This window comes from Lichenostomus cassidix, chromosome 1Ab (assembly GCF_008360975.1).
Source record: "Lichenostomus cassidix isolate B80296 chromosome 1Ab, HeHo_3.0, whole genome shotgun sequence".
In the NCBI taxonomy this organism is placed as follows: Eukaryota; Metazoa; Chordata; class Aves; order Passeriformes; family Meliphagidae; genus Lichenostomus; species Lichenostomus cassidix.
In genome coordinates, this window is record NC_139481.1 from 2,430,868 (window position 1) to 2,448,724 (window position 17,857).

The 17,857-nt window shown below is 39.1% G+C and overlaps 1 protein-coding gene and 1 long non-coding RNA gene across 13 annotated transcripts in view; one reads left to right on the forward strand and one right to left on the reverse strand.

Moving 5' to 3' along the window:
- WNK1 (WNK lysine deficient protein kinase 1) overlaps positions 1 to 17,857 on the reverse strand; it is a 90,441-nt gene that overhangs the window by 47,426 nt on the left and 25,158 nt on the right. For all 10 annotated transcript variants that reach the window (XM_085049380.1, XM_085049375.1, XM_085049378.1 and 7 more), the window contains exons 2-4: positions 11,470 to 11,642; positions 7,790 to 8,010; positions 5,578 to 5,735 (exon numbers count right to left, since the gene is read on the reverse strand). In XM_085049380.1, coding sequence (XP_084905506.1) covers positions 5,578 to 5,735; positions 7,790 to 8,010; positions 11,470 to 11,642 — 552 coding nt within the window. The remainder of the gene's footprint in view (positions 1 to 5,577; positions 5,736 to 7,789; positions 8,011 to 11,469; positions 11,643 to 17,857) is intronic.
- LOC146442745 (uncharacterized) lies at positions 1,418 to 11,473 on the forward strand. 3 transcript variants are annotated; one of them, XR_014849446.1, is made up of 5 exons: positions 1,418 to 1,686; positions 3,619 to 3,858; positions 4,449 to 4,673; positions 7,335 to 7,489; positions 8,801 to 11,473. It is a non-coding gene; the product is annotated as an uncharacterized LOC146442745 (long non-coding RNA). The 3 variants fall into 3 exon arrangements; XR_014849445.1 differs by having other exon boundaries at positions 3,812 to 3,858; XR_014849444.1 differs by having other exon boundaries at positions 3,619 to 4,673.

Sequence of the window (17,857 nt, forward strand, 5' to 3'; positions counted from 1 at the left end):
CACCCTTTCCAGCTCTAATCCTTCATTTTAGTCTTGCTGTCTGTCCTAGGAAAAAATCTTTTAAATTTAGTTCTTTCCTTATTTCACACAGAATACACCTGAAACTGCTTGATAATTCTCATCCCAGTTCAACTCAATATGAATATGAATATGAAAAAGAAAGACTTCAGCTTAAGATTTACTCAGTGCAAGAGAAACATGGTTTGCCTAGAGAAGATGGATTTTCTTGTTCTGCTTAAAAAGCAAACTAGAGTAGTTTTTTGGGTTTTTTAATTGAAATGCAACATATTAAACAGAAGTAAAAATTTAGCTTCACTGATGTCAGTATTTTCACAGCAATTAATTCTGGACAATTAATAATTCTGCCAAGAATTAAATTGGTAAATCCTGCAGAATAAGCTCTGTACCAGATCAGTATCCTAACAGAGTAAACAGCATTACTGCAATACAAGCAGTGGAAGCAGATGAAAGCTCTGGTGAGCCAGAGGCAGCTCATGAGGCACAATTCAGAGCAGACCAGACCTCACTGTCTTCTCTTCTGATCCAAAAACAAGTGCACATTCTGAACCCAACGCCTTTTGAACTTGATGGAGCTGCCATCATCCAGATCAAAATTTCCCATCTCAGCTATTTGAGAGCTCTATGCCACTGAAACACATTAACCCATTGGCCTTCACCCTCTGCAGGGCAGCTCTGTCAGTTATTTGAGTCTCATGATCCTTAACTTTTTTTCCAACAAACAGGTAAGCACATGTGCCCTGATTTTAAAAATCACATTGCAAAGATAATGTGGAATTCATACAGTACATGCTTCCACAAAAAAGACTACCTTCTCTGTTGAACGGTTTCCTCCTCTACTTTTCCACTGATTTTTTTTTCCGAAAAACCTTTCCAACCTTTTTTCTCCAGAAAGGCTGATAGGAAGGATATCTCTGTATCTATCTAAACCAGGTCAAGAAATCAAGTCATTCAAGGTAAAGAAAAAACAAAGGATATTGCTTCCAGGAAGTAAATGAGGAATTTAATCATCACCCATTAAGCACTGCAAATAAAATTAATCATACACCTAAAGGTTTAGCATTTTTTATTTGCTGCTTACGACCCCTCAGGAAGAAGAGGAAAATAAGAGCTGGAATACTTTGCCCACTGCAACTCTAGTGAAAATGAAGCAATTGACTGGTCTAGACAGTTATGATGCCTAAATTTTAAGAAACTAAAAAAAAAAAAAAGATTCATTTTATCTCAACTAACTGAACTACAGCACTTTGTAACTGCCTTGTGTCCAGCAAAGAGAATGACCTTCACTCTAACCAGTGAGCTCCAGTTCCCACCAGGTAGGGAAATTAAGGAGTTTTAAACCAGTTAGACACTGCCTGGTCAGGTTACTCATTAGGTACCTTGTTCCCTTAGGCCCTTTTTTAAGCTCTGGAGAACAGAGAAGAAAAATGTTATGCCTGCTGTGGAACATTTTAGTAGAGAACAACTTTTTTTTTTTTTTTTTTTAATTCAAAATGCTTTTTCTCCCCCCCTTCTCATCTTAAGGCCAGCTCAGACAGCAGATGTTTGTTTAGAGAGAAGAGACTGGACTTCTGGTGAAGGAAAGGACAAATGCAAAATTTCACTTTGTCAAAGTAAGCGTGGAGAAAGTCAAGTATAGAGCACAAGTCCATCAGGAAAATTTAAAAGGTAAGTTCATATAATGGGAGGGGAAGAAAGAAAAAGGGAGTTTTCTGCTCATACTGAGATGATTAATACATATTAAACTGAAGATGGTTTTATTAACTGTTTGGCAATGAACACATTTGGATTTGGATGTTAGTGGTAGATATGCAAGAAGAAAAATCTGCATAATAAACACATTAATTGTCTTTTTACTAGTCCTGGGACTAGTCAATCACCTAGCAAATTTAAGCCTTGGGACATCCAATTATTAGAGGTTGAACAGTCAGTACCTCTAAATGCTTATAAAGAGAATCTTTGTGCTGCAAAAAGCAAGCTTAAAAGAAACAGAGTAAAAGCAGTAGAAGTCTATACTGTATCTCCAAGTGGCAATTGCAACATGAACTAGATAAAATCCAAACTAGATTTTGAGGCAACAGCTTGGCTTTCAGCAATCTCACCAGAGGCTGAGGCAAAGCAGCTGAAGTTACTGCAGTTAGTTAGTTATGCCTTCACTGCATTGATTTCCCAAACAGACTAAATTAAGAAATCATACTTAAGATGTCTGTTCTATAAATATCTCTTTTTCCATTTAAATGCACGTGTAGCCAATTTTAAACATCTCCTGTGACAAACTGTTTAATTGAAATATGCATGGAAGAGGTCAAAGAAAAAATACCAGTCTCCTGAGAAGAACAGTCAGACAGGGAAACCTTCAAGAATTTTACCAAGATCTTACACTCCTATTTTTTTTTTCATGCAAGTACATAACAGAATTATATATCTTGTTTACATTTTGCATTGGAACACTCCGCATTACTTGGATACAGAGCAGTATTACAAAAAACAAAAAGAGGGGATCCATTCCCTAATCTAGTAGTATAGCACACAGGCAGGTGTGCCTGCACAAGAGGGCAGAGGAGAAAAAAAAAAAATAAAAGGAGCAGTAAACAATATTTTAATAGTAGTGCAGCTTGTTGCCAATTCACTGCAGGCTTAGATTATTTCTTAGAATATTCTGTGTCAAACTGCTGATTTCCTTACCAGAACAGTAAAATAAAGTTCAGCAAAACACCCTGAGCCCTACAAATTGCAGACAGTTGGGTTTTTAAAGCCAGGCATATACCCAGATTATTCTGCAAAAGAATTCTTCTAGATAAAATGAGCCAGAATACCAATTTAATTGCACTTGTGTTTCTAGGGCCAGAGAAAATTCAAGAATTTTATCCTAGCACTGTTTTAAGGAAATACAGGAACTTCCCAGTGAGACAATGCAGACAGAATAAACAAGCACCTTAGGAACAGCAGACTCATGCAGCAATGCCATTGTCCAAGATGTGAAGCAACAATTACTGCCTGGGCCAAAAAATATCTCATCTGTGAGAGGAACTTCAGCCTTTAGATCCAAATTCCAGATCTTTGCTTGCCAAACTGTATTATTTAACAAAAAACTGCTTCCAAGCATGAGGAAAGACCCTGAACCAAAGAGGTAGAACAGGACTGAATACTCTGAGCAATCCTGGCAAACACCCCAACCCCAAGCTGCAGTATCTGGGCATCAGCTAGAGCAACCCTTATCCCAAAAGGTGTCAGGTCAAAATACAATGCAGCTGAAGGCCACCCTAAAAATAGACTAATGCACAGACAAAATGGGAAAAAAGAACATAAACTTGCATTACCAAGAGGTTCTGAGAGGATACCTTGGGCATTAAGACACTTTTTACAGGACTCTGTCCTAAACTATAGCAAGGATTTAAGATAAGGGAGAAACTTTGTTTTTTACTAGTCCTTATAGTCACTGCAGGGAAATTGAAAGCCTTCCATGAAAATTTTTCACCTTTTGTTTTCGTTTGGTTTTGTTTTGAACAAACTGTTTTGCAGGTTGTTCAAAACACAGCCTTTTGAAGCAGACAAACGTATGTTTTTCATTTCTTTCCTGTCCTTTGCTCCTTCTGAAAGAAAACAAGATTTGCTGGGTTCCCTATCAAAGTGTATCTTAAGAGCTCTCAAGCAATAAATTAAATAGTAGGGAAAAAAAAAAATCAACCAATACATTTGATTTGTGAACCATCAGAATAGAATAGAAGGTGGTGTTGGACAGACCAAAAAATTGCTCAAAAAAGTGTTTCTCATCCACTTGGAATTTCCACAGTCAGCCAAAAACAATGGGGAGAAAGGAGCACCACACACAACAAACAAGTGGTAAGTGCATCCCTGGTAAGTCTCTAGGTAACTTTTTCTTCCACAAGCCCCTAAAAAGCCTTCTAGTTCATAAGGTATTCAACAACCAGAGAAAAGACAGGTCTGTGAGACCTGGGGATTTCCAAGTCTAAGATTGTCTCAACAGCTAATTCTCACCAACAGCCCAGCTCCTAGCACTTCTTAATGACAGTTACATTAGGCATCTGTTCTAAGAAAAATGTCCATCCAAATTTTGCTGCTTTGGCTCTGTCCAAGATACATCCATAAGCACAGTAAAAGGTACCACTGAGACTGCTCCAGTAGGATATGTAGTTTTCTTTCACTGATCCCTACTGCTTCCAGATGAGATAATGCTATACACAGAGTTAAGATTAGATTTTAGCCTAGGTCTTGATCTCTATTTAGAAAATTACAGGTAAGTTTGCCAACACATATAAAAAATATAAACCAAAAAAACAACTCTGTGTCTATATATATGTATATAAAAACTTATTCTAATATCTGTAGGAAAAAACCAAAGTGATCATTTATGCTTTCTTTTTTCCTTCTTTCTGCCCCTCCAATATTTCCCTGAAAAAAATGGATAGTTTTATTTCATCAAGCCTTCTTTTAGAATTTGTAGCTTCTGAGATGAAGACCCTTCTAAAATCCAAGTCAGGAATCGTATCTGCCTTTTGTAGTGTGAGGCATCAGGAATAAGACAGCATTTTATTATTCCAAAGCTAAGCAAGTTGTTTATTAAATCTGCAACTTCTCCAAGATAACACACACAAGAAAGATCAGAGGGAACTCATTTGTCTATGGACAAAGAGGTAAGTCTGGGGTTTTTTCTTCCCTTTGCACATGAACACATGAAAAATCCAATGCAAGTTTTCACTTCCCCAAGCAGCCACCTCACTATTCTTTCTGAACGCTTAGGTCACAAGGTTGAACACATTTGTTTCACCACACTGGTACAGATTAAATTTAGCCACATCACACTGCACATTTCTAGCACTACACTTCTGCTTCTACAATCAGGATCTGTATGTTCCCCTCAGCCTGGTCAGATGGGCCAACTCTAATCTCTTGATTGCCTTCTCACCCTTATTTGTTTTCTCCCACAATGCCTGCACCTTCACCACTACACTTGCCCAGTACTTACCAGGGTGGAAGAGCTTCCTGCTATTTATCAAATGTTTCCACTTCATCATTATAAGAAGTGCCCCCAACACACAGTAGCTGAGGGCCACTCAGAATTCAATAAACTATTAAAATCACTCTAGGTAACAACTGGCAGGCAGCTAAGCCAGTGCTCAAATCTGGGATCCAGCTTTATTGCAAAGAACAAAGTTACCAGCCCATCTTCAAGATGAAACTACTTCCACCATCCCCCAGAAGTGGCTTAGAAAATAATCTGTTATTATTCTAGTGTGTTTTGTTGTTTGGTTTGAGGGGCTGGTTTTTGTGTGTTTTTTTTAAACCCTGTGTAATACCTACTTAAATACTCAAGAGTATGAACACATGCAAAATTTTATTTCCATTCACATATTTTACAAGCTTCTGACAGATGTTCGCTGAGTTCAACCACCCTGTAACTTTGCACTCATCCCAAAAATAACCTCTTTCCAGCTTCTTTTCCCCACACACACACTTACACAGCACCAGTGCTACCCAGCTGTACTCCTTTGCTGCTAACAGTAGTAGCTTTACACTCAGTAGTGAGCAGGGACTTACACTGGTCACTCGACGGTAGATCTGCGCGGCATTTTGGCACTCGGAATAAGGATACTCAGACGTGGCCATCTCTAGCATACACATCCCAAAAGCATATACATCAACGGATTCATCATATTTCTCCTCATACATCTCGGGGGCCATGAACTCTGGGGTACCTTAAATTAAAAGAACGATTCAGACTCTAAATGGCTCAAAGCGAGCAGAGGCTGCTGGCGTTACTCACCGCAGGGGGAAGCGGCTGGGCAGACCTGTGAGACAAGAGAAAGTGGAGGCAAAAAGAAGAGGGAGGAAACCCTTAGTGACTCTGTTGCACCAATGTACTTTGTGAGTCTTCCATTGCAAGGCCTTTGTGGAATAAGAATGGCATGTGAGATCTGATGCGATTCCTGCTTTAGGTGTGTTAGTTGATACAAACATCAGAACAGACTGGATTAGCCTGAAATCAAATGCCAGGGGAGGGGATAAGAAGAGAGGAACACTGCAGACTAGCCATAGGCTGCAAACCAAATACTAAAGAGAGTTAAGGCACTTACCTTTTCTCCCTGTAAGAGAGGAGGCACATTAAACCTTGTTTGAAAAACTACCCGACTGCCCTCTGCTGCAAAAGAAGTAGTACTGGTAAGAGCCCACAGCTAGTCTCTGACCTGCTACTCCACTTGCTGGAGTAGAATGGTTTGGGTAAGGCCTTGCAATGAAAAGCTCTTGTTGCAAATACAAATCTCCATGAAAAGAGGATAAAAGGTAATTTTCTGCAAAGGCCACTCACCAGAGCCCTTTTCTTCATATACTTACCTCCCCACCTGCAGTATATTTATAGGCCTACTGCAGATACAGGCATTAGTGAGGGACATCCTACAGTCAAAAATACTCAGAAATACAGAGAGATTGAGTTACAGGCATAGAGCGTGAGATTCAACAAGTCCCATTTAAATAGTGTGCAGAAAATTATTGCCCAGTGAAGCATCACAGATCCCCTCTGTAAACACAGGGACTGCATTGTATGATCAGATTTATTTTAAGCCAGAGATGCAAGTTTGCTTTTTGTAAATTTAAGCACAGAATTATTTCCTGCAGACACCAGATTCCAGGCAATTTACAGATCATTCTACAGCCCATTGCTTGTTTTCACCACACTAAACCAAAAATAACGTAATTGCAATCTTTTATCCAAAGGCTAATCATTAACATGTAATTAATGATAACTATGTAACAGATGGTAATTTTCCAGTGATAAATATGAAGATATGACAAACATGCTTAAGAAATTATGGATTTTTACACTGTTCTTTTCTTCCTTATTAATACTTTGACCTGGTTAAGTAGCAGGAAATATTTCAGCGACAGCTTGCAAGATAATTTACAGGTATACACCATTGATCCCAGCTAGGAATCTGGCACAGGACTGTTGAGTAATGCTGAATTTTAGCAAGCTCTAAATACTGAGAGCGAGAGAAACTTCATTCTCTGCAGGCTGTTCACCCAACTATAAAAACAAAGCTGATAAAACCAATTCTTTCAAGAATTCACAAGAAGGATTACACTATTTCCATCAAACCAATTTCTGGAAAAGGTTATTAATGGATACACAAGAATGGAGCCAGTGTAAGGCAGTATTTCCCCAATGCACCCTCCTAACTTACATAGATCCACATTCTATAGACTCCCTGAGTATGACATTATACCACAGTCTGACTGTGATATTATATAAATATATATATTTTTAAAAAATATTGACTTTCTGTGATATACCTCAGGTTTTGATTGTTCACAAGCTGCAAGAACTTCAATACTAACCTCTGGTGACAACCAAAAAATGTGGCTGTATGAACCAATGCCATGCTAAATATCAAAACGTTATTTGGTCACCAAAATTCTTTTGTACATCTCTTGAAGCAGCACCATATCAAAGGTAAGATTTATATGTAGTCAAGAGTGGTTTTATCAACAATGTTGTACTAGATTGTTGGGCAGAACAAGAACTCTATATTCTGAAATAGTTAATACACAAATATCAGAATCACAACTAAAATTTCAACATGTCATTGCTTCAGGAACACAGAATGACCTCAGCAATCAAGACACAAAGCCTACATATTTCCAGGCTTTGACCATGCACCTCTGTAAGTATATTTTTAGGAAAGCTCTTAAAACACTCAAATCTCCAAAGAGGTAGACTGGCTCAGCAGCCTCCAAAACAGGAGAGGCTTACCTATCACACTTTTGGCAAAAGAAGCTCGTTTCAGGGTTGCCAGACCGAGGTCTCCAATCTTCACTGATCCAGTGGGGCCAGTAATGAAGATGTTGTCACACTTTAAGTCTCTATGAATAATGGGAGGAGTGCGTGTGTGTAGAAATTGTAAGCCTTTCAGTATCTGACGGCACCAGCTTCGTAGTACTTTAATTTTCATCACTTTAAATCTTTTCAAATACCTAATGAGAAAAGTAACAATAGGTTAAGCAGATTCTGCTAACAAATAGCAGATTAAACGAAACAATTTGCTGTTTGGAAGTAAAGAAACAATAATCAAAGACATGTATCAATTTAAACTTTACCTTCTATTTTAAAATCTATTTGGGTTTTCAAGACTTGAGAGGAGCTAAAGATTATTCCCCTAAAACCTACCCCCTTTCTCCTAGCCAGGGGACTATAATAATGGAAGATAAATATGAAAAGCTTGGTATATACAGCTGATAACTCATCTGCATACAAAATCATTCTACAGTAATTAGACAGTTGGATTGCTAAATTTCAAGGCACTGCTTCAATGACACATAATTCAAGGTTCATGAATCACAATTCTTTATCTATTGAATTTCTTAAACAGTAACAACCTTTACCTTGATTAGTTATAACTGGGTGGGGAGGTGGGTTGCTAGATTCAAAATTTTAATAATCAACTAAGTACAGAGCTGTGGAAAACTGCAGGAGCTCTGAAGTCATTATTCCTTTATTTTCAACAGTCCAAGCACTCTGTTCAAGGTTTCCACACTACATTTTAAATCTGCTTCAAATTTACCTGGGGAGTTGTCAAGCAGATTGGAAATTTTTAGAGATCACCTTGCTGGTGCAGGACAGGGTTTGATCACCTGAATCCAGCTGGTACTACTCATTACTTCAAAACTATGGACAGATATGGACAGGACAGAGGAAACCTTAAAAAGGCTCTGTCAAATAATTGAGGTAGAAGAGTTCATACATAAAGTCTGTATACTTTTGCAGGTAGAATGTGACCCAACCTTAACTGTTCTGTCATTGCCACTCCTTGAAATCCCATGTCAGAAGAGTCAAATTCCATACCAAAAATATTTTTCAACGTGTGTGACCTAAGACTAAGATCTTACTCTATTACTTAACTTCAGCAGATTAGAGATGCCACAAGGTGAGTAACCTCTGACAGTTTTCAAGTGCTTTCCAGCAGGGTTTTCTCTCAACCTCTCTTTGGGTAACAGAATTTGAAGTGAAGAGCTGTTTTGTTCCTTTTGAAAAGTATGGGCTGGACTACATGTAGAGAGAAAGGACCTAGCATGCTCTGCAGAGCAAGGACTTTATTCTTGTTCAGGCAATGTTATTCAGTCTCAGATAAAGACCAGGTTCACACTACAGCAAGACTGGTAGTAAATTCTGTGACCAGCATGGAGTCTAGCAACTACAATCTTAATCTAAAAGCAAGCTGGGTTCAGTTATTCCATGGTAGTGGTCAGTCTCTTCTGCAGATCCACTTAGTCAGGAGATACAGTCCTGATGAAATCACTTCAATCAGCTCCAATATAGAAATGCAGTGTATTCATCCCTTTTATTTTAATTTCTCCAGTCCAAAACAAGATCTGGAAAATCAAGTTGCTAGCAATGATCCTGCTGTGAAAACAAATCTGTAAAAGAATCGAGACACAGTTCCAGAGGAAATCAAGTATCAGAATGTAAAGAAAGGCAGGGGAAAAGCCAAACCAAGGAAAGAGACAAACTGAAGGAGGTTCTGAATCACATCAGCTACCACTTGAATTCTCGCTATTGACACAACCCTCATTCATCTCCCTTGAGCCTGCTCCAAAGATCACATGGTAGGGGCACTTCAGTTCAGCATCTGGAATCTCTAATTACATTCTTGGTTATAAATATGCTAAGTCCACTGCCAGCTTCTCACTGCTGAAGGACCTGGGTCCAACCATCACCCAACATCCTGCAGTGTTGCTGTCATTTTTCCTAACACTGTCATGAATTAAATCACATCACTTAATGCAGAAAGCAATTTTAAATGGAAGCAAATATAAATAACATAAAAACAGACAAGCCTACTAGCCAGTATGCTTTCACTTTTCCTAGTATCATAGGATAACCTGGGCTTGAAGAGACCTCAGGAGGTTTCCAGTCTACATTTCTGTAATTACAATTACACAGAGCTCAAGGAGTTATAGGAATCCTTACTAAATCAACAGAGGTAGCTCTGAAGCAATGTGCCCCACCAGGTAGCTGACACACTGATTTAAAGTGCATCAGGAACACACACTAGACACACACTTTTATCTAAGCTTTAGACAAAACCAGTGGCTGGGACCTAAGTAGAGTAAACACTGTTGTCTATATTAAGGGTAGGCAATAGTACCAACGTACAGAATAATCCCACAGACAGCAAATCTGAGGTATTTCTTCCTGCCAACACCCTACTTTATAATTGTCTATTTTTACTTCATCATCTTGCTTATGCCACCACATAAGCCAATCCAAACATTAAAATCTGTGAGAGGGGTGAAGGAGTAAAAAAGAGAGAAAAAAATAAATCTAGCACTATATAAAATTAGGTAAACTTTATTTAAGAGCATCTGTACAAAGCTGCAAAACAGCACATGAAGCAGCAGATCTATTATTTTATCTGAAATACCTCAAACAACCTGAGAAATGTCTTCACTGAACACACAGCTAAAGAATGTTGCAGTATCCTCAGTCGTCCAGTACTATTTCAAGAGACAAACACTTCCCTGTAATTGCAGTCTAGACTGCCAAAGAGCCATTTTTCTTCTTAAGAATGTCCATTTGTGGCTATCAATAAGCATGGTCAAAAACACCAAGACATTCACAGGCTATTTGAACCAAAGAGCCAGCAAACTGCAGCTCCCACAGCCTGCTTCCACATGGAGGATGTGAATGCCTCTCCAAGAGTGCAATGGGCACTGCACAAAGGCAGCACTGCAGAGCTCCTTTATCCCAAAGCTGGCAGTTAATTCCCTGTTGAGGAATGGCGGCTGAGAGAGCCCCTTTATCCCAAAGTTGACTGCCAGCAGAGGAATGGTGCCTGGGTGCTCAGGACACTCCCAGGGCACAGCCAGGGCAGGAGCTGCAGGGGAGTCCCTGCCAACCAGCACACCACTAGAGGCCCTCCTGGCTGCAGGAGCTGCATGCTTTTGGAGTTTTGGTAGGCACTACTTCAGCAAGTTTCAGATAAACCAAGAGGTGGTGAATTTTTTTCTTTTTACATGTTATTTGTATTGGGAGGTTTTGAGTGTTACCACAATAGTGATGAATTAATTTGTGCTTTCAACTTTACAAACTAGTTCATCCTAAATGGAAAGCAGCTGGAGAAAAGAAAAAAAATTTAAAAATTCTGTGAAGTGAGCATTGAGTATTGCCTTTCTAAGCTCTTAAAATCCAAAAGTTTTCTTGCATGTGCTTACTAAGACATTACAAGTAAGAACAGACAAGCTTGCTAACTTAAAAGATGTTCTACCACACCCTGCAATGCCAGTAATGCTCATTTTAAACAAGAATATTTCCACAGTAGGTTATCCCTCAGTAAAAGAGCTCTGTTCTCATCCACTCTAAATATCATCTATTTCTTGTGCTCTGCCGTTGTGCTAATGAAACTGAAATGCTTTGACATGCCTTAATTTACTTACGTTTTTAATGTTCCAGATGTCATGAGTTCCGTCACAAGAACAATACACTTTTTTCCTTTGACTGTAGACTCCCAGGAATCATAGAACCTGACAATATTAGGATGCTGAAGCCCTTTCAGCATCCCAGCTTCCTCTTTAAATCTTTGTCGCTCTGACTTGGACAGCTTCCGATCCTAATGAAAAAGCAAAGGTATATCAGAAAGTTTTGTTTTATTTTCTTGTTGAGAGGCAGCAACTTGAAAAACAGGTACACACAAGGATCAGGTGTCTTAAATGCCATTTGGTTTGCAATTACCTTTAAATATTCTATTTTTAACACATTCTGTTACAGTCTTTTTATAATACATTGCTCTTTATAATTCTATTGCTCTCAGGGTTCAGAACTGTGAATCTGTAGATTAACTCCTCTTTCTGCTCCCTCCTCCTTTACTCTTCATCAATTTAGCTGTTGCCTGACTTGAGGCAGAAAGAGGGCATAAAGTCTTGAACAATTCAGTGTTTGAGAATGAAATCAGATCATTTAAAGCATCTCCCTCTCATGTTGTACATAACAACAATCTTTCATTATTCCTCTATGCCTATCCAGACCACTGGTAACAGATGGGATTAACACACACAGAGGGGGTTAAGCATCAAACCTCTCTTAAGGTACAGTATGTTCTTGTAGCTGTGAGACCATCAAGTGAATGAATTGGATTTTCTTTGATTAAAAGCAGAACCTCATGATTGAGCAAATTTCCTGTAATCTCACGTCAACAAAAACAAAAACATAACTCCCACTAGAGACAGAAAGCAATCTTCTGGCCAGAGACAGAACACGAAGAAGCTTTCCTGGACAATACTGTTGTATTACCTACCAAAAACTGCCTGTCAGGGATCACCAAGACTCCAAGCAGCTATTACCAGAATAAGCAGCACATCTCCAAGAGAAAAGACTCCTTGTGCCATGAAGTGCTTGCTCTCAGTTTACCAAAGCATCACTGCTCACACCAGTCAGATTGACTGACTGACACAGATTGAGTCCATATGCAGTTTGCATTAAAACATAAAATATTTCAGGATATACTTGAAGCCAAGAACTTTAGAATCATTGTTTCTAACAGTTATTTAGCAATAAGCGATGATCTGCTTGTCAAATCTGAGTAATTTCACATCACTTGATTTCACATTGTCTTTTCCATTAAAAGGAGGCAGTAAAACCACACAGGATTTATACTTATACTCCCATTGTCCTCCAGACAGTAATTCCTCTTCCTTTGTTTACAGGTCATGTGTTTTCTCAATACAATTCAGCCATGTAATATCTAAACCATCCTACATTTACTTAGACCATCAACTTTTTCTAAAAGGTTCGCAGAGTATCTTCAGGCATGGACAAACTTCTTTTTCAGATGAAACTCCAATTTTCAGAAGTTTGCTATTTCCCCAGGTGAAAGTCTGAAAACAGATTTGAAATCTCCTCAGGGACCAGTTTACTACTGGTGTCTGTGAATGTCACTCTTACAATTTTTAGGAAAATGCAAAATCCTTAAGCATGACTAATTTAATCTACAGACATCAACAGAATTCAATCCTACAACTATTTCATTCTGCAGAAATCAGCACTACCACCTCTTCCCATTCTTTCATAAGCATATTTGCACAAGTTTTGACATAACACATTTGCACAAACACTCCACCAACAATTGAGACTTCATGTCTGCTCAGGTGTTGCAGGTGTTTTAATACGTAATTAGTGCTCCCCTTTGAGCTATCTTAGCTTTCCTTTCATTATAGGAAACAGAGCAGCCCAAGTTCTGCTCCAAACTTTGATCTTAACTGCTTCAAACTGCTGAGAGGCAGAAAAGCAGTGAGCTGCAATAGGGACAGCTGTCCATACACACACAGTTCTAAGAAACAATGCTTCAAATTCACATTCACTGTATCATCTTTCTTACAAGAAAATAAAGCAGTATTCTCAGCCTCTGCACTTGACCCATATAATTCACTTTTTAAAACTGTATAGCCATAAATTCAAGAATTATATATGGTCAGGACACAAAAAAGGCTGCAATAATTACTTTTCTATTACTTTTAAATAGTTAATATGAATGCCTGCATTCATTTTTGTCCAAAACCAAGATTTTAGATACACATTTGGATTACATTTCCTTTATTTTGTCCATACAAACAAAGTATCTACCACAAACACTACTTACCAGATTTAGACCTATACTTAACATCAAGTCAAATATATTTCATTTCATTCTCATTTTAATCCATGTAACCTAATCTCCCTAAAGGGCTTTATTCAGTTTTCCCTGCCCCTGTACTAGTGGCCCCAAATAGCAACTACCAAGTGCTAATCACTCTTATCAATGAACAGACTCCCAACAGGCACCCACATTTGGACTCATTTCTCTCTCTGCTCACATCCATGGCAGCATCATGTTCCTGCAAACACAGCTGTGACGTTCAACACAGACACTCAACAATTCCCTGCTGGCATGAAAAAAACCACCAGGACAGTGTAATATACGAAGTAAAACAACGCTGCTTTGAAAGTCACAGTGCCCCAGTGATCTGGGACAAGTTTGGACAAAACACAGGCCAAAAACTTTCACCCAGGAACACAGCTATGTTTTTGCAACCAAGGAAACCTTGCACCCTTCAGTACATAACTGCAGCAGCACAAGGGAACATTAAACAGAGCTGGAAGAAAAAGAGAGGCCACTTGTTTCCTAAGCCCAGCAGTGCATGCTACTTTTTACTACCCTCATTTCCTTGGACACACAACCCACACCCTCATGGGTAACAGATTTTTATACTCTTTCACTAAAGGAATACTAATCCTAGGTTACAGAAAACTGTCAATATACTGCAAAAGAACACACAAACCCAACATTCAGGAAAATACTGGTACTTATGCACAATTATACTAACAAAATCTGTATACATGACTTGCTATAGCTGTACAAATTACATTCTAATGCAACTTGCAAATAGTTGGCCTGCAGGCCAACATGCAAATAAATTGACACATCCACTTTCAAAACCTGAGTAATTAAAAATACTAGACAGCAAGATCTCCCAGGCTGCATAGAGACAGACTAGAATAGAGCCCATCCCAAATATATTTTGGCATCCTTTGAGCTGTTAGTATGGGCAAAAGCGACAACTTCACATCATGCTTGTTCTTGCACAAAAATGCAACTTAAGCAGCTGCAGCTACTAAAATATAGAGATAAGCAAGTAAAATAGAGCACTGTATGTAATTTGGGAGGCTGAGATCTGATGTTACCAGCCATGTTAGGTATAAATAGTTCAGGAAAAGCAGAGGAATGAGAGTGCCTTGGCATCACGTGGAACCCACAAAGTAGCTGCACGGCCTAGCTGCAGCAGACAGAAAGAAGCCATCATCACTGAGTGAGGATTTAAAAGTTTTTTTCAAGACTTTGGGAAGGGAGCAGTTTTCACAATGCTCAGTTATAACTGCATACTCCAAAAGACCCAAAAGCCCAGATGTGTGTTCCCAACAAGGCAGCTGCTGGGGCAGTACTCAGAATCCATGGTGGCCTTGGAGCAGCAGCCTGCAGAAATGCAAGACCCTCAGCTCTATCTCCACTTCTAAAGATGGAAAGAAGTCTGTGGCCTATCATTCAAAATACACCCTCCTTTTGATTAAATTATTGTAAGTGTGAATCAGATAAGCAGATTCATCCCTTGTAGCCTTTTCCCTATAACTCAATCTAAAAAGGTACACAGATGGATCATTTCCACATGCATTTGCTGTTTTCTTGAAAGCAAAAATATAGGTTTCACAGGATAACATTCCAGTTTCACCAAGTACGAGATTAGCTAGACAACTTTAATGTTTTTGTTGATTTATTTTTAAATCAGCCAGAAACTAAACAAAGTGAAAGGACACACAAGTAGTTTTCCATAAGCCTAGAAAACGCAAAGAATTTTATAAATAAGCCAGCACTTTTAGAACAGTTAATAATATATGGCTTGATATCTTAACCTTCAAAGACCAAATCATTTTGGAATTTCCACTAACAAAATTTAAAAATGGACACACTCTCTCCTCTCCTGGTCTTTTTTTACCATAATGAAGCAACCTTAGGCAGACAAGACAAAGTCCTAAATCTAGAAGTTAGCAAATCACATTCTTGTAGTAGCTCAGTTAGCACATGCTGAGCAGATATAGCCCAAATATTTTTAAAAATATACAAAGCTGTCAAACCGTAGGAGAGCTTGTTTCCTAAAATGGATTTAACTATCTTATAAAACGGACAGCATTGTTCTTCCTAAACTGATAGCTCCCCTGGAGGACCTAAGTGTCACATCCCAATCACTGGGCTGCCCTTTGAACAAATTGAAACAGATGCATCAAGCCTACTCCGTTCATTTCATTCATTCCTTTCCACCTACATTAAATTGTTTTGACAAGCCAGGACAAACAGCAAGGCTTCCCAGCACGTGACTCGTGGTTCTGCAGTGCCAGGGGCCTGAGAGGAGACAAGCAGCAAATGAAACGATTGTTCAGCTAAGAGCTATTCAATAAGCTTTTTCTTGGCTGTTTGCATTTATCCAGGTCCTTCCCATCGGATTTGTTTTGGTCAGGAAACAGCTATCAGAGGTGTTTACATTTTTTAAAGTAAAACAGGGATCTTGAGCATTCATGATAAACCAGGTATAGGTTTACTCTTCCACTAATGTCCTGAATGTACAAGAGCAGGAATTACACACAGATTTGTTACTACCCTCTTTCTATCCCTGTACCTACGTGCATTATATAAATGAAAAACAAACCAACCCAAAACCAAAACAACTCCCTTCCCCCCTAAGATTAGCTATTGTACCAAGACACGAAAAACAAAGCTCATCAGCAAAAAATGCCTATATTTCTCTGGTGATTTGTTTCAGCCAAGGCTTACTATCTACTCAGCATCCTTAATGAGGAAAGAAAATACATTTCTGGCACCTAAATTAATCTTAAATTTCAACTGGCTTACTCACAGAGTCACTGAGTCTACTGAGTAATTTCTCATCTGTTTTCGTTTCTAACCTTCCACAGTCCTTCCGAGTTCTGTCCTGTTAACATCATGACAAGAAATCACACATCTGCTAAACACATCCCACTACCCCCAGCAGTCACAGAGCCCAGCTCAGACACAGGAGCAGCAAGGGAGTCTCCTCTGCAAGGCACCACACTCTGCTCGGATCATTTGAGTTTGCTCTGCAGCCACCCAAGCTCAACCAAGGCTCCCACCATCTCTGCTGACTGACACAAATTCAGGATGTCAATGCCAGGACAATTCAGCTGGCATTAAACAGCCACAGCTCTGCAGGAGTGGCACAGTGCACTTCACCCTCAAGTACGTATCACAGGAGAAATACTCTACATGGAAGGAACCACGCCTGCTAACTCCTGCTATACATCCTCAAAGGTGATTTTCACTTTCTTAACATCAATTACAATTGACATCGCTGAAGTGTCAAGGAACCTTCATGCACAACAGAACAAACCAGACTCAGAAATCTTCCCATGATCTCCATCTACAAATAAATAGACTCATAAGCAATATAGATCTACTTCAAACTGTGGATGAGCTGCTGTCCAATTTAGAGCTATTCCCTCTTCCACAATATTAGGAAGATAAGCAGTAAAGAGGAAACACAGAAAAACGGGACACTTCACACACTACAGACAGGTTTTACCAGCTTTCTCCATATCCTACCCTACCACTAGATCCACACCTTATACACAGCTATATTGCAGGGACAGTTAGTGGGCTGCTGTTTTGCAGGGGAGTTAACTAGACTACACCAACAGCATGTAGTTTTCATCAAGACATGCACTAGAAAAATTAGTAGCAGTGAACTGTCTTCAAGTGATGTGATCTGTAAATGCACAGCCATGAGAGACTTCAAAGTGCTGTTGAATTATAGATAGTCTGAATCACAACCAAGGTAAATTATCTATCTGTGCTGAGGTTACACTGAGCAGTGTTTTATCAAGCATTCCAAATGCCTGAAAATTTGAGTGAAGACACTGCAGCTCCCAGCCTATTATTTGGAGGAAGAAGAAGCATACAGAACAGACAAATGTTCTTCTGTGTGCATTTCTGCAGCATATGAGAAAGGCTCTGCAAGCCTTTAAGCAAGGTTAATGAGGGGTCATCAGAGGAGAAGCTAGCAAGACTGCGCGCTGATATTCGGCACTGTTAATGGAACTGAGGCTTTGTGGGCTGCAGTGTTCTCATCCTGAAAAAATCTAGCAGTTAAGAGGAAAAAAGAGCACAGTAACCATTGAGCTAGATTAACAAAATATCAACAAAGAGTCCACTGAGCTTAAAAATCACCCAGCATCACAGAGTTGGTGCCTAGAAATGGAAGTCTCAGT